This window comes from Peromyscus maniculatus, chromosome 7 (genome assembly GCF_049852395.1).
Source record: "Peromyscus maniculatus bairdii isolate BWxNUB_F1_BW_parent chromosome 7, HU_Pman_BW_mat_3.1, whole genome shotgun sequence".
Taxonomy (NCBI): domain Eukaryota; kingdom Metazoa; phylum Chordata; class Mammalia; order Rodentia; family Cricetidae; genus Peromyscus; species Peromyscus maniculatus.
The window spans coordinates 70,351,838-70,372,623 of NC_134858.1; the positions used below are offsets into that span (position 1 = coordinate 70,351,838).

Below are 20,786 nucleotides of genomic sequence, written 5' to 3' on the forward strand. Positions count from 1 at the left end.
GCATTTTTTTTATCCTGTATGTGTACATGTGTGTGGAGGTCAGAGGGGGCAGCTTGTATGAGTCTGTTCTCTCCTTCCATGTGGGTCTGGGTATCGAACTCAGGTTGTCAGGCTTTGGTAGCTGAGCCATCTCACCAGCCCGGATGTGGTCAGTATAATGCACCATCTTAGACCAGTTTCTATACAGAGAAAAAATTGATGTAGTTCAGGTTCCAGCAAACTGGATGGATGGTGGGCTCTGGGGTTAAGTGGGTCTCATTGGAAGACGTCAGTGCTGATCTCCTGGGAAGTGATCTTATCCACCTCCCAGCAGGGCTACCTCACACTGTTATCTTCTAGAAGGGGAAATAAGCGAAGGAATTACGACTGAGTGAGGTGAGGTGGCATGTGCGTGTAATCCTAGCACTTGTGAGGCTGAAGTAAGAGGGTCAGGACTCTAATGCCAGTCTGGACTGTGTGAGAGCTGTCTGAAAAAAAGAAAGACAATATCTAATTTCATTATTTTCCATTTTCATGTCTGTGTGCTGCATGTGTGTACATACGTATGCTTGCTGCCTATGTGCATGTATGCATGCGTGTCTGTGTGTGAGTGTGACGTGAATGTATGTGGAGGCCTGAGGTTGATACCAGAAATCATCCTCCATTGTTCTTCTCATAATTCGATGAGGCAGGCTCTGTCACTCAAGCCTGCAGCTTGTACCACTAGTCTCCCGGGCTAGCTTGCTTGGGAATCCCCTTTCCTCCATCCAAGGCTAGAGTTACAATGGTGTAATTACCATGGTGCCGCCCTGGCATTTACATGGGTTCAGGGGATCCAAACTCGGGTCCTTTCTCTGTCATGGCAAATGCTTTACCAAACACTGAGTTGTCTCTCCAACTCCAGAGAGAGTGTTTTAAATGTCCATCATCTTTACAAAACAGTTATATCGCAGTGGTATCATCATTTTAAAATTTGTGTGGTTTTTTTTTTTTGTGTGTGTGTGTGTGTTTGTGTGTCTTAACCAAATAAAGGACGATCCAACATCCAAAGTCCCTGCTGAACTAAAAGCGAAGACACCAGTCGACCCGTCCAATGACCTCGGACCTTTACCTGTAAGTTCTGCTGCTGAACTAGCTTGACGAACTCAGCCATTTGTACCTTCAAATGCAGGAGTTGTCTAACTGTTATTAAACTATTGAGTCCTCTGCTCACAGTGATATGTGCAGTGTAAGCATACAGCCAGTGCCGGTGGTTTGGGTTTTTCTTTTGTTGGCTTTTTATTTATTTATTTTTTTATTATGGGGTTCTTTTTTAATAACCTGTACATCTAAGGCCTGGTGCTAAAATAATCGGAATAAATGTTTCCTTACAGCCCGGCTGGGAAGAAAGGACCCACACGGATGGGAGAGTCTTCTATATAAATCACAGTACGTGCCGAGCCGCTCTGTGTTTCACTCTGTCTGGGACTTGGTTGTAGACATGAGGAAGGTGAACATCTCTTTTCTTTTCCCTCTTAGACACAAAGAAGACCCAGTGGGAAGACCCTCGGATGCAGGACACCGCAACAGCTGGACCAGTAAGTCGCCTCATTCCAGTGCTCCCGGTCAAGGGTGGAACCGAGAGGAACAGCCTGAGTCAGGATGAGTGATTTGTAGTCACATCGCAGAAGCCCACTATCTAAAACCTTACTCATATCTGTAAAATATTACACTGTCCCATGATTATACTTACTGCTCCTGAGTCAGGTTTACTATAGGAAAAAAATTTTTTTAAGATTTATTTATTTATTATGTATCCAGAAGAGGGTGCCGGCTCTCATTACAGGTGGTTGTGAGCCACCATATGGGTGCTGGGAATTGAACTCAGGACCTGGAAGAGCAGTCGGTGCTCTTAACCTCTCAGCATCTCTCCAGCCCCGGAAAATCACTCTTATATAGCCAACTTTTCCATTTTTGTTTCTTCAGATTTTGTTTGTTAATTCACAGAATTAATAAGAAATTGAACATGAGGTTTTTTAGATTAGTGTCTAGTATCCCAGTGTGTACTTGCTTAAAATAAAGAGTAACAAAGGCAACTCCTGGGAGTTCCAGGAACAAATGCACTTTTCAGACAATCCCTTTAATGGCAAAAGCACTTTCAAAGCCTTTTCAGAAGTAGAAATTTTTAGAAATTACTTCTAAATTTTCTCTGCCTGAAAGATTTATTTTGCTTCTGGCATGTCACATTTTAAGAATATTGTATGGTGGGCAGGCAATGGTCTCACATGCCTTAACTCTCATCACTCAGGAGGATCTCTGTGGGCCGAGACCAAGTTGGTCTACATAGAGAATTTAAGGATAGCCATTGATACATAGAGAGACTCGTTCTCTTATTTTAAAAAAAATTGCATGAAGAAATTTTAGCTATAGTGACTGCTGAAATGCTATTTTATTTTAAAGAGAAATTTTGTAAAAAATATTGTTTTCTGTTTGCTTTTCTTCAAGTAAAACATTAATTTCCAAATAATTCTTTCTTTTTGTATACTCATAAGATATCCATGGGGAGCTAATAATGCTGTTGCAGATAAAAACAACCTAAACTTTGTTTTTCCACTTTTTCCAACTAAAGGCCGTGCCCTACTCCAGGGATTACAAAAGGAAGTACGAGTTCTTCCGCAGAAAGATGAAGAAGCAGGTTAGTGACATTGTATCAGCTTCTCAGCCATTGGGGGCGGGGATGACTGGAGACTGGAGACTGGGGAGCAGGCCAGATGCATCCTACTGTGCAGACTGAGTGGTTGCTTTTTCTCATAGGGAAAGGGTGTGTGTGTGTGTGTGTGTGTGTGTGTGTGTGTGTGTGTGTAAAGAAGTGTTTAAAGAGTGATTTATTTTATTGTGTGCATGAATGTTTTGCCTATGTGCATGTACCTGATCTTGTGCCTGTGGGGCCAGAAGAGAGGGTCGAGCCACCATGTGGGTTGGAATCCGGGTCTTCTGCAAGAGCAGTGAGTGCTCTTAAGCACTGAGCCATGATCCTTCTCTTCCTTTCTCCTTTTGTTTATTTTTATTTTATGTGCATTGGTGTTTTCCTTGCATGTGTGTCTGTGTCAGGGTGTCAGATCTTGGAGTTACAGACAGTTGTGAGCTGCCACGTGGGTGCTGGGACTTGAACCCAGGTCCTCTGGAAGAGCCGCAAGTGCTCTTAACCACTGAGCCATCTCTCCAGCCCTAGCCCCATGATTTTTAAGATTATTTTTTCTCTTTTCTTTCTATTTTATAATTTGATTTAATTTTACATATCAGCCAGGGATTCCCCTGTCCTTCCTCCTCCCGCCCCAGGCCCTCCCCCCAGCCCACCCTCCATTCCCATCTCCTCCAGGGCAAGGACTCCCCTGGGGATTGAGTTCATCCTGGTAGATTCAGTCCAGGCAGGTCCAGTCCCCTCCTCCCAGGCTGAGCCAAGTGTCCCTGTATAAGCCCCAGGCTCCAAACAGGCAGCTCATGCACTAAGGACAGGTCCAGGTCCCACTGCCTGGGTGCCTCCCAAACAGTTCAAGATAATCAACTGTCTCACTTATCCAGAAGATTATTATTTTTAAAGGCTGGACATTGTGGCTCAAAGCTTTTTTTAATCCCAGCATCCAAGAAGCAGAGGCAGGCAGATTTCTGAGTTCAAGGCCAGCCTGGTCTACATAGTGAGTTCCAGGACAGCCAAGTATACATAGTGAAACTTTGTCTCAGATAGATAGATAGATGGATAGATAAACAGACAGACAGACAGACAGACAAATTTTTAATTGTGTAGGGGGGTAAGGTGTGTGTCTTTGTCTCAGATAGATAGATAGATGGATAGATAAACAGACAGACAGACAGACAAATTTTTAATTGTGTAGGGGGGTAAGGTGTGTGTGTGAGTGCAGTTATCTGAGGAGACCCGAGGCATCGGATTCCCTGGACATGGAATTACAAGCGGTTGTGAGCTGTAATTGGGTCCTTTGCATGAGCACGCTTTTAACTGCTGAGCCATCTCTCCAGTCCTAGGAGGTGTACATTTTGGATAACTTATGAAACAGCATACTTATATTCATGTTTATTTTTCAGGAGTCTTTGACATTTGCTGAAGTGTGTTTCCTTCATAGGGCTTCGTCTTTGTGACTTTGTGCTTTGGAGATTTTCTTCTTGCCTTGTGTTTGATTTGTGTTCAAGACTTCTGGATTCCTGTCCCACATTGAGTGTTAATAGCCACCCATTCTTCATAGCTTTGAATACAACACATATCCACATAATTTAAAAATTAACAGTGAGCAGACATCCAAATGGTGGTGTTGTTACTTATTTCCTTATGCTTGGTAGATATATTCATTGCACTTTTTCCATCACCAGACTGCAAGTATATTTAGAATTAAACTCATCTGCCCATCCTTGGGTGTAACTAACATTTTAAATGTCTTCCTCATGTGCCTGTCCTGTCTTTCCCTGCAGTTTAGGAGCATGGACACTAGGTGGCAATGTTGGGTTGTACTTTCTAGGGTTCCAAGCTGGTGACTTAAATTGATTCAAAATGGTGGGTTGGATACCAGACTGTTTTTCAAAATTTGACCAAATAAAATACTACATTTTTTTCTGTGTAAATATTATACCCAATAGAATTTTTAAAGAGAAAAGGAATTTTAAATTCTCCAGAACTTTGGTGTCTAAATTACTCTGAAAATTGTCTTCTAGTTTTAGGCATTCTGATTTTAAAGCATTTGATGAGGGAGATGGGTAGATATTCCAGTTAAGAATGTGCTTGCTGGGCACTCAGGAGGCAGTGGCAGGCAGGTCTCTTGAATTCCAGGCCAGACTGGTTTACATAAAGAGTTCCAAGGCATTCAAGGCAACACAGAGAAATTATCTCCCCCGCCAAAAAAAAAACAAAAAACAAACAAAATTTCAAAAGATGGGAACTTGGGCCTGGTGGCACACACCTTTAATCTCAGGACTTGGGAAGCAGAAACAGACAGATCTCTGTGTATTTGAAGTCAGCCTAGTGTACAGAGAGATTTACAGGCCAGCCAGGGATATATTGTGAGAGCAAACAATTCAATAAACAAGGTGAATAGTTGAAGAAGACATTAAATATTGATTGACCTCTGGCCTGCACATACAATATCCCACATTTATAGATATTAAATACATAAATCACTGGTGTTTTGAAACAGTCTGGCCTGGAACTCAGGCCAAGAGCTCAGTCTCACACACTCACGCTGATAGCTGTTCTTAGGAGCTCCTGTAAGTTTGGAGGTGACAGTATTTCCAGTTACCTCTACCCACACTGTACTGTACAGTCTTGGAGGAAATACATCTGACACCGAGTTTTAGTTGTCTTTCCCATCCCTAGCCCCACTGTGGGGCCTGTCCGAGTACAGGGTATTTAAGTTGCCTGGTAATTAGTCTGTCTCTCTCCTCTTTTCCTAATAATTTTTTATTTTTATTTCATGTGCATTGGTGTTTTGCCTATGTATATATCTGTGAGGGTGTCAGATCTTGGAGTTAAAGACATTTGTGGGCTGCCATGTGGGTGCTGGGCATTGAACACAGGTCCTCTGGATGAGCAGTCAGTGCTCTTAACCACTTAGCCATCTCTCCAGGCCCCTGGTAATTACTCTTTGAAAACCACTTTTCTCCAGTTCTACCACTGTTTAACTTGCCTGAGCAGCAAAGGAAACCGGTACACTGCTTATATTGCTTCTGTGAGCTGTTTATTTAGTTCCTGTGGGGCTTTCTGTTTTCCCTAAATACCCCAGCAGAGTCGTGTGCTTCTAAGAACTTGTCTGTCTTTGAGCTGACAGAAGCCTGAGAACTTCCCTTCTCCTAACATTACCCACTAGACACTTGTCACAGAGCCCTCGGGAGAAAACACTTAGGTACATTGTAGTGTTTACGTGGGGTCTGAGGCATAGTTGCCTGCATTTGTCCGTGAAGCATGGACATAGAAGAGACGAAGGAGCCAATTGTGCTACAGTAAGAGCAGAGGCCGGAAGTCAGGTCCTTTCTGCTTCTGTTGTCTCAGGTTTCTTCGTGTTAAAATGGAGACAGTACTTATTGTAGTGTTGTTAGGAAGAGTGATGAGTGAAGCCATCAGATAGAGAGGACAGTGCCTGGGACGGGAGTAAGGACAGGCTGGTAGTGAGTGGGTGGCCGGCCGTGGGCGGGGGGCAGCTGTGGAGCATTGATGGCAGAATAAGCAGACCATGTACAACATGGAGTGCACTACTGACTGGCACAATGCCTTCTAGGGTTTATTCCCGCCAGCTGTAGCTTCTTTAAACAAAGAAGTCAGAAGTGATTAGGGGGGGAAAATCTACATTCTACCACTGTAGAAGAATGTTAAGACCATAAATCCAAACTAAATGTGGGGAAACACACCTGTAAGTTCTGGAGGTGGAGGAGTGCTCATGCTAGAAGATCTTGAGTTCTGGGCTAGCCTGAGCTATATAGCAAGTGCATGGCTAACCTGGGTGCCAAGAATGGACCCTGTTTCTTGAGGAAGGGAGGAGATAAAACGGTCAGTACACCCATGTGGGTTTTCTCTGATGGTTTACTTAAGAAAGGGAAAAGGACTGTGGGCACAGAGTGAAGTGTGGTAACACTGGGCTGATCGAACCCATGTCTCTCTCCTGGCTCTGCAGAATGACATTCCAAATAAATTTGAAATGAAACTTCGCCGCGCAAATGTTCTGGAGGATTCTTACCGCAGGATTATGGGTGTGAAGAAAGCGGACTTGCTGAAGGCTCGACTCTGGATTGAGTTTGATGGCGAAAAGGGACTTGATTATGGAGGAGTTGCTCGGGAATGGTTCTTCCTCATTTCAAAGGAGATGTTTAACCCTTATTATGGGCTGTTTGAATATTCTGCTACGTAAGTTTTTCATTATTACCAAGTCTCTCTGTGTTGCCCAGGGTAGCCTTGAATTCCTGGGCTTAAAGAATCCTGCTTCAGCCTCCTGATTAGCTAAGACTAGACCCACATGCCACCACACCTGGCATAAATACTTTAAATGACTGTGTGTAGAAGGTGTGTGTGGGGGCGGGGGGGGGGGAATTCACACTCTCCAAAGTTAGGTTGCACGTTAGAAAGCATGGGCTACATGATTGGTGTCGTGGGAGACTGTAACTTGTATGTCAGGGGTGACTTCTTAAATTGTGTTACAATGTGTATAACATAAAAATTGCCATTTTACCTTTGCGTGTGTCTGTGTGCACTGTGGATTGCACATACTTGGCAGGACCTCTTCCACAGAGCTCCCCCCCCAGCCCTCACTTGGCTGGCTTTTCAGGTACATATTCTGCATCATTGAACTCTTGTCCCCCACCTCCCGGCAGCTACCAGGTTACTCTCTCTGTGAATCTGACTGCTCTAGTTATACCAGATACATGGAACCATGCAGCATTTGGCCTTGGAGTGTGCATTATTTCACTTAGCATACATCAAGTAACATTTCATTGGAAAGCGTGAACAAACCTCTCTTCACCTGAGATAGGGGCGGACAACAGACCAAGTTAGGATCTACCAAAGCCCAGCATGGCAAACCATGAAATTGTTTGGATTGCTTTCAGAAGACAGGTGAGGGTGATAGACAAGCTCACCCTCACCTGGGTGAGCACCCACCAAGGCTCTGTCCCTGTCCCTAGTGCTCCTGCATGACTTCAGGTAGCTCAGTTGGTCAGCATTCCTCTCCCCTGGAGAGGGCTTTGTGCGTCTTGTAGGTTTTGATAACATCCTGGGTCTTTGTTCTCTATTTCATTTAATGTGTTTAGGTGTTTGCCTGCATGTATGCCTATGCACCAGAAGCATGCAGTGCCTTCACAGGCCAGCAGAGGGCATCAGGTCCCTGGAACTGGAGTTACAGATGGTTGTGAGCTGCCATGTGGGTTCTGGCAATCCAACCCCAGGCTTCTACAAGAGCAGCAAGTGCTCTTGAGCACTGAGCCGGCTCCCCAGCCCCCCTTCCTGAGGCTTATGAGCCCCGCCCTATGTCCAGGAGGGAGTATTTGAATTCAGCTCAGAGGAAGTTGCTGTAGAGCGGCCTATCTTCAAAGTCCTTTGTCTTTTGAACATAAAAATGAGTAGCTTTTGCCTTTGGGATTTTTTCTATCTTTTGACTGAAATGGATATTTTTTTAAAGACCATTATCAGTGCATTGGTTTTTAGTAGAGGAAAATAAAAAAAGAGGGGACATTTTCATAATCACTTGCCTGTGTCAGTTTTTTTTCCTATGAAATGTCAAGAATTTCAAGAAATGTGGTTTGTCTTTACAGGGATAATTACACCCTCCAGATAAATCCAAACTCGGGCTTGTGTAACGAAGATCACCTCTCGTACTTCAAATTCATCGGTCGTGTGGCTGGGATGGCAGTTTATCACGGCAAGCTGCTGGATGGTTAGCATCACAGAGCAAACTTGTTTGGATGTGGGGTTGTTGTTGTTGTAATTGATAACCATCTTAAATCTATTTTGTTTTTTACAAGGCTTTTTCATCCGCCCCTTTTACAAGATGATGCTTCAGAAAGTGATAACGCTGCACGACATGGAGTCCGTGGTAGGTCCCTCTTACGCACTTACTAGGCTTAGAGATTTGGGGCTCGGTGGTTGTTGTTGGATTTCAGTGCTGGATTTCAACACTCCAGGGCCTTGCACGTGCTGAGCTCATGCTGCCCCGCTAAGCTGCTCATACTGTCCAGAGAACTGGTCTTCAAAACAGAAAGTCATACCTTTCATTGTTTGAAAATGGAAATGGGGGCTGAAGGGATGGAGCGGGGCCTGTGTTGGGCACACTCAAGGATCCGAATGGACATCTTCTCGCCACATAAAAAGCTGGGCATGGCTGTGTGGGTGTCCGTAACCTCCGAACTGTGGGAGGCGGAGGCTGGAGGATTTCTGGGATTTGCTGCTGCCCACGAGCTCAGTTCCAGGGTCAGCCCTCAGTTCCCGTGTCTTTGGAATCAAATGGACCGTGACAGAGCAGGACACTTGACACGTGCTCAGTGGATATGTGCTCCATTCCCCTACACGGTCATGCATAAGACTCACATACACCGCACACGGTCATTGACACACAAAAATCCACAAGTGAACGTTTGCTAGCGTGTGAGACACTGGAAAGAACTTGGCAGTCAGTGGTTGCATATCCATTGCCCACTCTTTCTCTGATGAGATAGTTTTCCTGCCTCATGCCTGTGTCCATCAGTACATCTTAGATTTTTCGTGCATTGCAAATACTAGTTACACCTTCTGCTGAATTATTTTATATTTATCTTTTACATCTACATATTTTGTTGATGTGTTCATTTGGGCATATGAAGGGAGTCGGTGATCTCTATCATGTGGACTGCAGGGTTGAACTCTGCTCCTAAGGCTTACCTCCTGAGCTGTGGCCAACTGGCTGCTACATTTTAAATTTGTATGTATTTATTTTTGTTACATTTATTTATTTAGGGGTTGGGGAGCGTTGCTTCTACCATGGAACATCTGTGAGGTCAACAGACAGGTCACAGAGGTCACATGTGGGTCCCATCAGTTGAACTTGGGGGTGTTGACCCATTGAGGCATCTTGTCAGACCTCCCCGCGTTCTGTTTGCCACGCAGTAGTTTACATATCTTTTACACCAGGTTTTAAGTTGTAACTGTTTGTGGTGAATGGTATATGTTTAAAGCTGGCGCTCCAAAGGCAGGGTGGGGTGGGCTCCTGTAAAGAAACAGAAGCCAAAGGACCAAGTTTCATCTCCACTGCTGGTGGCCCGGGGCATGGCGGATACATGTGGGTTCCAAGGTCAGGTCTTGAGTTCTGAGTACATTGTTATTCCCTCTTGATATCCTTTATTGGTACAAGCAGTATGATTTATAAAAAAAAAATTATTTTTATTTTATGCATATGAGTGTTTTGTCTGCATGTATGAATGTGCACTGTGTGTGTGCCTGGTACCCTTGGGGGCCAGAAAAGGATGCTGGGTACACTGAACCTGGAGTAACAAATGGTTGTGTGCTGTAGTGTAGGTGCTGAAAATTAAACCGCAGTCTTCTGCAAGAGTAGGCAGAGCTCTTAACCACTGAACCATCTCCCCAGGTCCCAGCTGATTCTTTGTTGTGTTTTTTTATTGTTGTTTGAGACAGGGTCCCAGGGAGCATAGACTGGCTTCACGCTCACTGTGTAGCTAGGGATGACTTCTGAGCCTCCTGCCTCTGTCTTCTGGGTGCTGAGATTACAGGTGTGTGCCACCACACCTGGTTCATGCTTTTCTAGGGATCACACCCAGGGCCTTGCACATGCTTAGAAGTACTGCCTAAGCTGAGCCACATCCCCAGCTCCAGCATGATTCTTTGGAAACTGTAAGAGCACATAGTTACTGTGTGGGTCGGTTAAGATTTTATATTTAATTTGAAACTTTTCTTTAGTGTGGGCCAGCAATGAACTCAGACACAATCCCAGAAGGAAAATGTCTGGAAATCCAGGAAAGTTAACTTTATTTGGAAACTGTTTTACTTAGCCCTATGATTAAAGTCTCTTCTACCACTGCCTTCACACAGAGAAGTGGGCACCAGGTTTCCAGCTGGCATGCTTTCACTTGGGCAGCTTAGCTCAGTTTAGGTGAGAGTGGATAAGATGTGCAAGTAACATTTTTATCTTTTCCCCAGTTAACCAGATCCTTGCTACAGCATGTACATGTCTGTGTGTGTGTATGTGTGTGTAGACATCCTCATGTACTGTGTGTATATGTGTACGCATATGGTTTGCACTGGTGGAGAACAGAAACCAATGTTATTGTCTTTCCCTTTTTCTCCATCTTACTCTTAGAAATAGTGTCTCTCACTGAACCTGGCTGGAGCTTACTTATTTGGCCAGGCTGGCTGACCATTGAGTTCCTGGGATCCTCCTGTCTTCACCTCCCTAGGCCTGGGGTTTCAGGTGTATGCCCTGTGTCCAGCTTTTCATATGGGTGCTAGGGAATCCAAACTCAGGTCCTCAAGCTTGGGAAACCAGCACTTGCCTGACTGCCAGCTCCCCAGCAGCACCAATGTAGTGGTGTGGACGTTCAGCTATCTTTATACAGATTTTTTTAAGTGCAGCTTTCCCATGCAGCTCTGTATATACTTGCCTATGATGTACAAGGTCCTGAGTTCACTTCCCAGCACTGCAAAACTAATTAATTAAAATGTTATTTCCCTTCTAGGATAGTGAATATTACAGTTCACTGCGCTGGATTCTTGAGAATGACCCGACGGAGCTGGACCTCAGATTTATCATAGATGAGGAACTCTTTGGACAGGTCTGTAGACTTTGAGATAATCCATCGCTTACAAAAGCGATGCTGTCACCTAAGCGTATGCACCGTCCTGCACCCGAGACACTTTCTGAGCTCTGGTCACAAACTCTCTCTCAGCCAGTATTTGGGCTTTGACGGTGGCTCATTCTGTATTCATTTTAGTACAACTAATATTTCAGTTTTCTTAGCTTGTAGCTTTTGAATGGATTTAATTTAAAACACCCGGCTTCTGGTGTAACTCATGTACACTTTTTTTTCCCATATCATGTTTAATGTAGACACATCAACATGAACTGAAAACTGGAGGCTCGGAGATTGTTGTCACCAACAAGAACAAAAAGGAGTATATTTAGTGAGTCCTTTGTTTCTAAGTGTTTCCTAGCAACAATTCTCTGCTGCTTCCCCCCCCCCCCCTTGTTTTAGAAGGTTTTTCTTAACTTGTTCTCTCTTCCCTCATGGCCAGAATCTCAATTTTCTTAGAAAAAAAACACACCTTAGTTTTCCCTGTCTCTCTTCAGCTTTTGCTGTTATAACTGGAGTATGCATGTCTTAAAAGTGTTTCTTAATGCCGGGCGGTGGAGGCTCTCTGTGAGTTCAAGGCCAGCCTGGTCTGCAGAGTGAATTCCAGGACAGGCACTAAAACTACACAGAGAAACCCTGTCTCGGGGAAAAAAAAAAAAGTTTCTTGGTTTATGTGCAGGGAGAGAAAATGTTTTTTGTTTTTGTTTTTTTTATTCTCCTTTCAGCCTTGTTATACAGTGGCGATTTGTGAACCGAATCCAGAAGCAAATGGCTGCTTTCAAAGAAGTGAGTATGATCGTCTGCTTGTCTTCCCGTAACTTCAAGGACCCACCCTCCCATAACTCTGAGTATTAGGCTTCATTGGATCTGAGACAGATAAGATGTGGCGGGCTCTTTCAACCACTCTCAGTATGTTTTTAGTTTAATTTTATATTTTTAAAATAGTGTGTACATGCATGCCTGTGGAGGCCAGTGAAGGATCCCCTGGAGCTGGAGGTCCAGGCGGTTGTGAGACGCCAGCATAGTTGTAGGGCCGAACTCAGGTCTCCCGAAAGAGCAGTGTGTACTCCAGCCCCCTGAGGCACATATTTACATTAACAAGGCACTATTGGAGCAGGTAAACTGTTGAAATACAGTCATTCTGATCAGCAAACACTGAGAAGGCTGGGGAGATGCTGACCAGAACCCCCAAGTGAATGCTGGGCGGGTGTGGCAGCTCCGCTGTATCTAGCCTTGTTAGGTAGAAATGGGAAACCCCTACAACCTCATGTCATGTTTTTAAAAAATTGCACATACATTTACACACACAACTGTAATTTTTTAGAAGCAGACAAAATCAAAGAGGATAGAAATGGGAAGTGTTTAGTAGGCAGCTGCCAAGTTGCCCTTGGCTTTTCCAAGGTCAGTGCAGGTGGCAGGTGGTGGAGGGAGAGTTGGGGTGTGAAGAGTTGGATTTGGCTTTACCTACTGTGTGTCCTGGCTGTGAAGGAAGAAGAGCGAGGTGTCTTTAAGGCAGGTCTGGCTTGGACAGACTGCAGTGGGTGAAGAATAGTTGGGAGGAGGGAGCTGAGGAAGCAGCAGCAGGTGATGAGGCCTGCACAGACCTCTGCAGGAGGCGTGGCCAGGATGGGGGCTTTGTTCAGCCTCAGTCTTTGCTCTGTTCTGTGAAGAAGGATGATGAGAGAGGAGGAGGCTTGAGAAAAAGACAGAGCATGCTGACCAGGGCGTCTCATTGTCTCACTGGGATCCCAGTGAAGAGCTCACGAGTGTATAGCGGCCTCTGTAGAAGGCAGAGTGCTTCCATGCTGCAGGGTGCTCACGCGTGGGGCTGAGCCTGCTAACCTGCTCTGGACACCTTCCTTTCCTCGCAGGGATTTTTTGAACTGATACCCCAGGATCTCATCAAGATATTCGATGAAAATGAATTGGAGGTAAGAAATATTTCTGTGTGTGACTGGGAATGTAGTTCAGTGTTAAGAATTCCAGGCCCTGAGTTCAGTCCTTAGCACCATGGGTTTGGGGGGGCGGGGAGAAAGAAGGTGGCCGAGGAGTGGAGAAGGACTGGGGAGGCGAGTATACAGCTCAGTTGGTGGGGTGGTAGAGTGTATGGAGAAGAGGGAGGAGAAAGCTTCTTAGTGTGCATGAGGCCCTGGCTCCATCCTCAGCAGGAAACCAGCTCTTGAGAGCTGGATGCCAGTCAGTAGCTCAGTGTCATCCTCAGCTATGGTAGGAGTTCGAGGCTAACCTCAGGGCACTACAGGCGACCTTGACTTTAAAAAGAGAGCTGGAGAACCACCAAGGTGGCTCAGGAAAGAAGGGCATTTACCACCAAGCCTGACAGCTGGAGTGTGATCCCTGGAGGGAAACCAACGCCCACCAGCTGTCCTCTGAGTTTCTCACTCAAAACAAGGGGTACACACGCCACCACACACACGGCTGAGTAAATAAAGACATAGATCACACTCAAAACAAGGCATACACATGCCACCACACACACGTGACTGAGTAAATAGAAATAGATGGAATAAAAAGATGAAGAGAGAGATATTTTATGTTAAAGTAGAGTTTTGGCTGGGCATAGTGATGCATGCCTTCAATTCCAGGATTGGTGGGGGGCAGGGGCAGGCAAACAGTTCTCTGTGAGTTTGAGGCCAGCCTGATCTGTATAATGAGTTCCAGAACAGCCAGAGCCACACTGTGATACCCTGTCTCAGAAAAACAAAAACAGCAGAGCTCTGTACCAGTTTTCCTGCTGGAGGTTCTGACTATGTTATCTTTTTTACAGCTTCTCATGTGTGGTCTGGGAGATGTGGATGTGGGTGACTGGAAGGATCATACAAAGTACAAAAATGGCTACAGCCCAAACCACCAGGTCATCCAGTGGTTCTGGAAGGTAATCCGAACTTACTTGTTAGTAGATTCAATTATACTATGCCACTTCTAGAATAACTTTCAGGTGTGCATAGCACAGGGTTACCCAGAAAAGCACCCCAGCCAAGCAGGTGTAACTTTTAATTTTGTATGATGTGCCTTTGAGTGTGATTCCACCCTCCCAGTTATTCAGAGGTAAGTAGGGAAAGCATTCAGAATTGTGCTAAATGAGCTGAAATAGACACATTAGCTTTCTACCAACATGTGGATTCTTTCAAGAGCTTGTAGTAACCCACAACGTGGCTCCTTTAAATTCTCTTATACATATGCCATTCAGTAATGTCAATAAATGTAATTGTTAAAGGTTTGTTTTTAATTGCGTGTGTGTGTGTGCGTGTGTGTGTGTGTGTGTGTGTGTGTACACACTTGAATGAGTTTGTGCACCACATGTGTGCAGTGCCTGCAGAAGCCAGAGGAGGGCGCCAGATTTCCCTGGAACTGCAGTTATAGACAGTTGTGAGCCAGCATGTGGGTACTGAGAACTGATTCCAGGTTCTCTGCAAAAGCAGTAAACATTCTTAGCTACTGAGCCATCTCTGCAGCCCCTAGAGAAATTGGGTCTTGGAAATAAGGTTTTTGAGAACAAAATTAGTCATTATTAATTTTTTTTTCTGGATAATTTTTCTGTCATTTCTAGGACTCTCCTCTAACAGAAGTCTTTCTGCTTTTCAGGCTGTTTTAATGATGGACTCAGAGAAAAGAATTCGCTTGCTTCAGTTTGTTACAGGCACATCCCGTGTGCCTATGAATGGGTTTGCTGAACTCTATGGTAAGGAATCTGTGTAGATCTCTCAGAAATGCAGGCATTGACTGTCATTTTCATGGCCAAGAAGTCTTCAGGCTTCCTCCATTTTCACGGTGTTTTGCTTAATTTTAAAAAATTAAAGTTGAATGCTTAGAAAACAGCTTGGTTGGTAAAGTGCACACCTGGCAAGCACAGGAGTCTGTCCCAGAACTAATGTTAAAATGTGGGGCATAGTCGGGCAGTGGTGGCACACACCTTTAATCTCAGCACTTAGGAGGCAGGGGCAGGCCAATCTCAGTGAGTTCAAGGCTAGCCTGGTCTACAAAGTGAGTTCCAGGACAGCCAGGGCTTAAATTTTTCTAGACAGGGTTTCTCTGTGTATCTGTGTAGCTTTGGTGCCTGTCCTGGATCTCACTCTGTAGACCAGGCTGGCCTCAAACTCACAGAGATCCACCTGCCTCTGCCTCCCGAGTGCTAGAATTAAAGGCGTGCACAACTGCTGCCCGGCTAAAGAATTGTGCACAACAATTGTGCAAACAATAAAAGAATTCTTTTATTGTTTATTAAAGTGTAAAATCCGTGCACAGATATTAAAGAGTAAACGGGGAACCTGAACAGAGTTGCAGGTCTCCACTTAGACCTGCTGCTGCTTCCTCCTTGCTCCAAAAAAGGACTACCCCTTCCTCAGTCACCTCCATTCCCAGGCAGTTGGCCAGTGGCCCGGTGGCCGAATTGCTCTAACATTTCCCCCTTTTTGTCTAATTAAGAAGGGAAAGTCTCTTAACATAGTAAAGCAACATACAATAAGAATTATTATCAGGCGGGCGGTGGTGGCACACAGCACACCTTTAATCCCAGCACTCGGGAGGCAGAGCCAGGCGGATCTCTTGTGAGTTCGAGGCCAGCCTGGTCTGTAGAGTGAGTTCCAGGATAGCCAGAGCTATTACACAGAGAAACCATTCGTTATTTGTTAGTATGAGGTGTGCATGTATGCATGACACCAGCTAATATGGCTCCATACTATCCACCACTTGAGGTATCCACAGGGTCTTGACACATTCTCTACAGATATGGAAGAACTCAACGATTTCTTTGGAACTTGTTAAAAACAAAAAACAAAACCCCAGGTTTTCCAAAGCTTTCCTGATCATGGAATCTCATTTTCTCTTTGTGGTTTGTTGTGAGCTGTGGGGTAGTCTCAGTAGACTCTTCATTCCTGTGGGAGATGCCGGGACCCCAGAGAAGACCACAGCTCCCTCTCTTTTTCACTTCATTTTATGTGTAATGGTGTGTTCCCTTCATGTGAGTCTGTGCACCACGTGCTCGCCTGATGCCCTTGGAGGCCAGAAGACCGTGCCGGATCCCTCAGAGCTGGAGTTACAGGAGGTTTTGGGCCCCTCGTTGTGGGTCCTGGGAACCTAACTTGGGTTCTCTGCAAGAGCAGTGTGGTTCCTTACAGCTGAGTGCTCTGGGCGTGGCCCTGAAGGTCTAGCTGTGAATCTGATCATGACGGGTGAAATATAAAGTTAATCCTGGAGAAAAGTTACTGCTGAGAATAATAAATATCCTCTCACTGCTTCTGGCAGCTGTTCCCACACATTTGGAAGTAATTATGAGAAGTAAGGAGAATGGAAAGGCACAGATCAGGATGTGAGCCTGATTATCTGGCGGTTGGGGTGTTGAGGATTAGAGAGAGCTAACTGCAAACTGAAAAAACAGGACCCTGAGATACCTCCGCAGTCAAGGCACTGGCCTCCAAGCTAGATGACCTTAGTCCAGAACCCACAAAGTGGAGAGAACTCCCACAAGTTGTCCTCTGCCCTGCACACACGCACCTTAGCACATGAACACTAAGGTACACACACAAAATAGTAAATATTATTTGAAGTTTTTAAAGCTCCAGACTGAGACCGGCTCAGTAGTCAAGTGCTTTTATGGCCTAACAGACAAAAAAACACAGAAGGAGCCCTCCCCAGACTTAGGATCTAGGATAAGCATGACCTACATTCTTCAGTTATTTTTCAAGTTTTACAGTGAAGTTATGTAAGAAAGGAGAGGACAAATTTTTTCGATGGGAAACAAACGTCTTCACTTCCTCTTGTGTACCTGTGAAGAAAATCCTCGTTGGAGGTGCAGCTGGGTCAGGATTAGCTGCAGGTGTCCCCAGCGGGGCAGACCAGCGCCATTCTCACAAATGAAGTGGCGGGCAGTTTGTTTACGACTCACCAGTGAATCCAAGCACAGCAGACTTCTGCGTGTGCAAGTTCTGTATATAGGAAAAGTGTGTTTTTGCGATGTCTAGGATCTTGTGGATAAAGTATATTAAACCACAGAAACTCATCTTTCCCATAGGCTCGAATGGACCACAGTCCTTCACAGTTGAACAGTGGGGCACCCCTGATAAGCTGCCGAGGGCGCATACCTGGTGAGTAACTGGGCAGAGATCCCCCTATTGGTCTAGGAGCAGCCCTGGGATGCTCTCTTGGGATGGGTGTGTGCCAGCCTTAGAAGAGAGGAGGAAACAAACACAAACCCAGAAACCCATGCTGCTTGGACTCAAAATCCAAATAGTTAAGGACAGAGATGCCCATCTGAACTGTTGGCCATACATATTGCCCCCATTCCATGGGTGATGGAAAAGGTGCTAGAACATTCCATGTTGGAGGCTAACACAGTCAAGGAACCCACCTATCAGGAGTGGGAGGTGTGAATACGAGGCTGCATAGGGGTCAGGAAATCCTCCCTGCCTGTTGTGACCTGAGAGCAGTGACGGAACATATTCCTGACGAGTAGCAATGGTACTGCAGTTACCATGGGGACGTTTCCTGCGTCGCTGTCGGTCCTAACCAGATCCTCTCCACCCTTTCAGCTTCAATCGTCTGGACCTGCCGCCCTATGAGTCATTTGAAGAACTTTCGGATAAGCTTCAGATGGCGATTGAGAACACTCAGGGCTTTGATGGGGTCGATTAGATTATAAGGAAGGAACAAGCTATGGTGTCTCAACCACCCTAGTTTTTAAGTAAAAGCAAAAAGCAAAATTGCATCTTACCATTTTCCAGAGTACTTCTAAAGTTAGTTACTGGCTCCTCCTAGAGACCAGAGAACAGTGTATCCGTAGTTCCAGCCACCACCATACTGAAGTGTTGTTCATTCGTCCCGTTTTGTCCTGGTGTTAGGGTTCACGCAGCAGGACATTTGAGTCCTGTGTGCCTGAGTTCTGACCATATCTCATCTTTCTAGGCACATCTTTCTGTAACTACTGAGATTCCAACTGTGAAATATCTGTAATGAGTATCCGGTGGAAAAATTCGATGCTTTTTTGAGATGAAATTTGGACAAAGATAGTCTTCAATATTGAGTAAACTGCGACACACTTAGTGTTTCTTGTCGCTACTTATTCTGTAGAACTTGCCTAGTGTACCTTATTGCCTAGATCTTTGGGACAACTTTGGAAGATGTGTCACTATGTTTTTAGTCACTTAAGTCACTTGCAAAAAAAAAAAAAAAAAAGTATTACTCTTCACTCGGATGTATTTCACATTTGTTAGCATGCAGCTTGAATCTCCAGTGATTCAGAAGACTAGTGGAGCAAGCTTTATTTGCAATGTGTAGTGAATATTAGGGCCTCCTTCCTGCCTGTGCGTCCTCAAGGCTCAGTCACGGGCTGCAGTTATTATGTGTTAGTGTATTTAGAGTTCCTCCAAACACAAAACAAGCTCCACAAAGCAGTGTTTCTAAGCATGCCGTGAAGAACCGAGTTACATGTATGACTTGCCCTTACCAGCCACTTCACGCTTGCAGTCACGTAGTACATACGTGTTTACGGAGTTCATTATGTTTACAGATTAAGCGAATTTCTGTAGTTGCATTTTTATATTTTTAGTATCACATTAGTATAAAAGGATTTGTTTAAAATAACCAAAGAGTAGTTCAATGCATAATTTGTATAAATTTGTTACCAGGTTTCTTATGCTTTCTAAAAAATACTGTTTACTATGAGAATTATGTTTTATTAAAAGTCAAAAACCCCTGAGGCAAATGCTACAGGTGGTGAGAACCACATTGAAGTGTAGGAAGAGAACCCATGCATGAATCAACACACGTAGACAGTGCCAGCTGTGTGCCAGGGCCCTAGAGAAAATTGTCAGCAGTGAAATCAGCTCCTTCATCCACAAGGGACCTGGAGACACGGAGATGACTTTGTAAACAGTGAGAAAGTTGGAGCGAGCAGTCTGGGAAGGCAGGAGGAGGGGGAGGCGAGGTCCACTCCGCCTGCAGGGCACGTGTGCCCAGACTCCTTTATTCATCCTTCCATTGGGTGACAAAATTTAAGTCTGCTTTTCAATGTGCTTGCATAAATTAATGTAAGCGTGTCTTCTAAACCTTGTGGATGCCGCTTAATGCCCTGTGGGAGCTGTCAGAAGTACATGGGGCCATTGGCTTTAGCTTGTTGGTTCTAACAAGACAAGTGCCTGTCAGCGCATGGTAGGGATTTCAGTGACTGTAGCAAAACACTTTCCATAGGCCACACCATCATGTGGGTCAGGGGAAGTAACCCCCATGCCAGTGCATGCTTGCTTCCCAAGTGTCTTTACCGAGTCAGCCAGGCATGGCCGGCCATCTGTGCAGTCTTGATTTTATCATTGACCATCTGTGAACCTGCACTCTGGCTCCAGTGACTTTACTTTATAACCGAATAACCATGCCCACCCTTTTGTCCTTTGAGGCTGTTGTAAGTTCTGGAATGCTTTCCTGCTGGCCTCTACCAGAGTCTGAGTCAGGTGCCCAAGCTGCCCTTCCTCCCAGTGAGTGTGTTCACCCAAAAGAGTGATCTAGAGTGGGGGAGGGTCAAAGGCCATCACTGGTCCCAAATACGTGCTGGCATGTGTCGTATTCATGTATGGATCTTAGCATCAGAGTTCACTTTCTCTACAGTGGCAAAGCAACACTAATATGGGCTGGTGTCTTATCTGGAATGTCCCCCATTGTATGAACTAAGGGTAAAACTGTCTTTTGAGATGGACTTGTACACACTTGTTCGGTGCCACCTCTGAGAACATCGACAGCAGAGCTTAGGAAACACAAGCTTTCTTTTCATTAGGCCGGTATCCCTCTGGATGGTCAGTGACTTCACTAGAACCTGGTGTCAGAGTCCAGGCGCAGTCTCCCCCACACAGCCCCTCATGCCAGTCTGCGTGATTGTCTCATGCCAGACTGTCTCAATGACATCCTAATGCTGGGGAGTTGTGGGGTCCCTTTCATGAAGTGAAGGCTTTGGACTTTTCTAGAAAAGTACTTTAGCCTTCATTTTCTCTAATTCTCTGCCCCCCAAACAAATGAAACACACTAAATTGCATTAATAATGCAAACCCAAATGCCATTTGTTTTAGCTTTTAATTTATAACGAACGCCCAAGTTACTCCTTACAATTATCAAGTTAAACGCAATTGGGTTCGATGATAAGCTATTTGACCTTGTTTTTTAAATTTTTTCTTATGGTAAATGTATATCCAGATTAATGTATCAAAATCTATTGCATAAACTATAAAATCATTTTCAAATCTCAATTCCACAAATAAAGTTCTATTCTAATTTTAAAGACAAAGCCGTGGCTCATTTTATATAGAAATGTCTTCAGCCTACTTTACTGAGGGACATCTTCAGGTTCTCAAGACGGACTTGGGGTGTGTGTGTGTGTTTGAGAGAGAGAGAGAGAGAGAGAGAGAGAGAGAGAGAGAGAGAGAGAGAGAGAGAGAGAGAGAGAGAGAATGTTTCCTGCAGTTAACTCTCAGAGAGAGAGAGAGAGAGAGAGAGAGAGAGAGAGA

General features: G+C 44.8%; 1 protein-coding gene across 8 annotated transcripts in view; it reads left to right on the plus strand.

Moving 5' to 3' along the window:
• The window catches only part of Nedd4 (NEDD4 E3 ubiquitin protein ligase), a 91,798-nt gene extending 71,232 nt beyond the window's left edge, over window positions 1-20,566 (plus strand). For 7 of the 8 annotated variants that reach the window (XM_076576657.1, XM_076576658.1, XM_076576660.1 and 4 more), the window contains 15 exons: window positions 1,012-1,092; window positions 1,353-1,407; window positions 1,498-1,556; window positions 2,588-2,653; window positions 6,630-6,859; window positions 8,260-8,381; window positions 8,470-8,540; window positions 11,170-11,265; window positions 11,541-11,614; window positions 12,009-12,069; window positions 13,155-13,214; window positions 14,069-14,176; window positions 14,887-14,983; window positions 17,312-17,384; window positions 17,829-20,566. In XM_076576657.1, coding sequence (XP_076432772.1) covers window positions 1,012-1,092; window positions 1,353-1,407; window positions 1,498-1,556; window positions 2,588-2,653; window positions 6,630-6,859; window positions 8,260-8,381; window positions 8,470-8,540; window positions 11,170-11,265; window positions 11,541-11,614; window positions 12,009-12,069; window positions 13,155-13,214; window positions 14,069-14,176; window positions 14,887-14,983; window positions 17,312-17,384; window positions 17,829-17,931 — 1,356 coding nt within the window. In that variant the 3' untranslated portion in view covers window positions 17,932-20,566. The remainder of the gene's footprint in view (window positions 1-1,011; window positions 1,093-1,352; window positions 1,408-1,497; window positions 1,557-2,587; window positions 2,654-6,629; window positions 6,860-8,259; window positions 8,382-8,469; window positions 8,541-11,169; window positions 11,266-11,540; window positions 11,615-12,008; window positions 12,070-13,154; window positions 13,215-14,068; window positions 14,177-14,886; window positions 14,984-17,311; window positions 17,385-17,828) is intronic. The other variant, XM_006973775.4, reaches the window with a different exon arrangement.
• The last annotated feature ends 220 nt before the right edge of the window (window positions 20,567-20,786 follow it).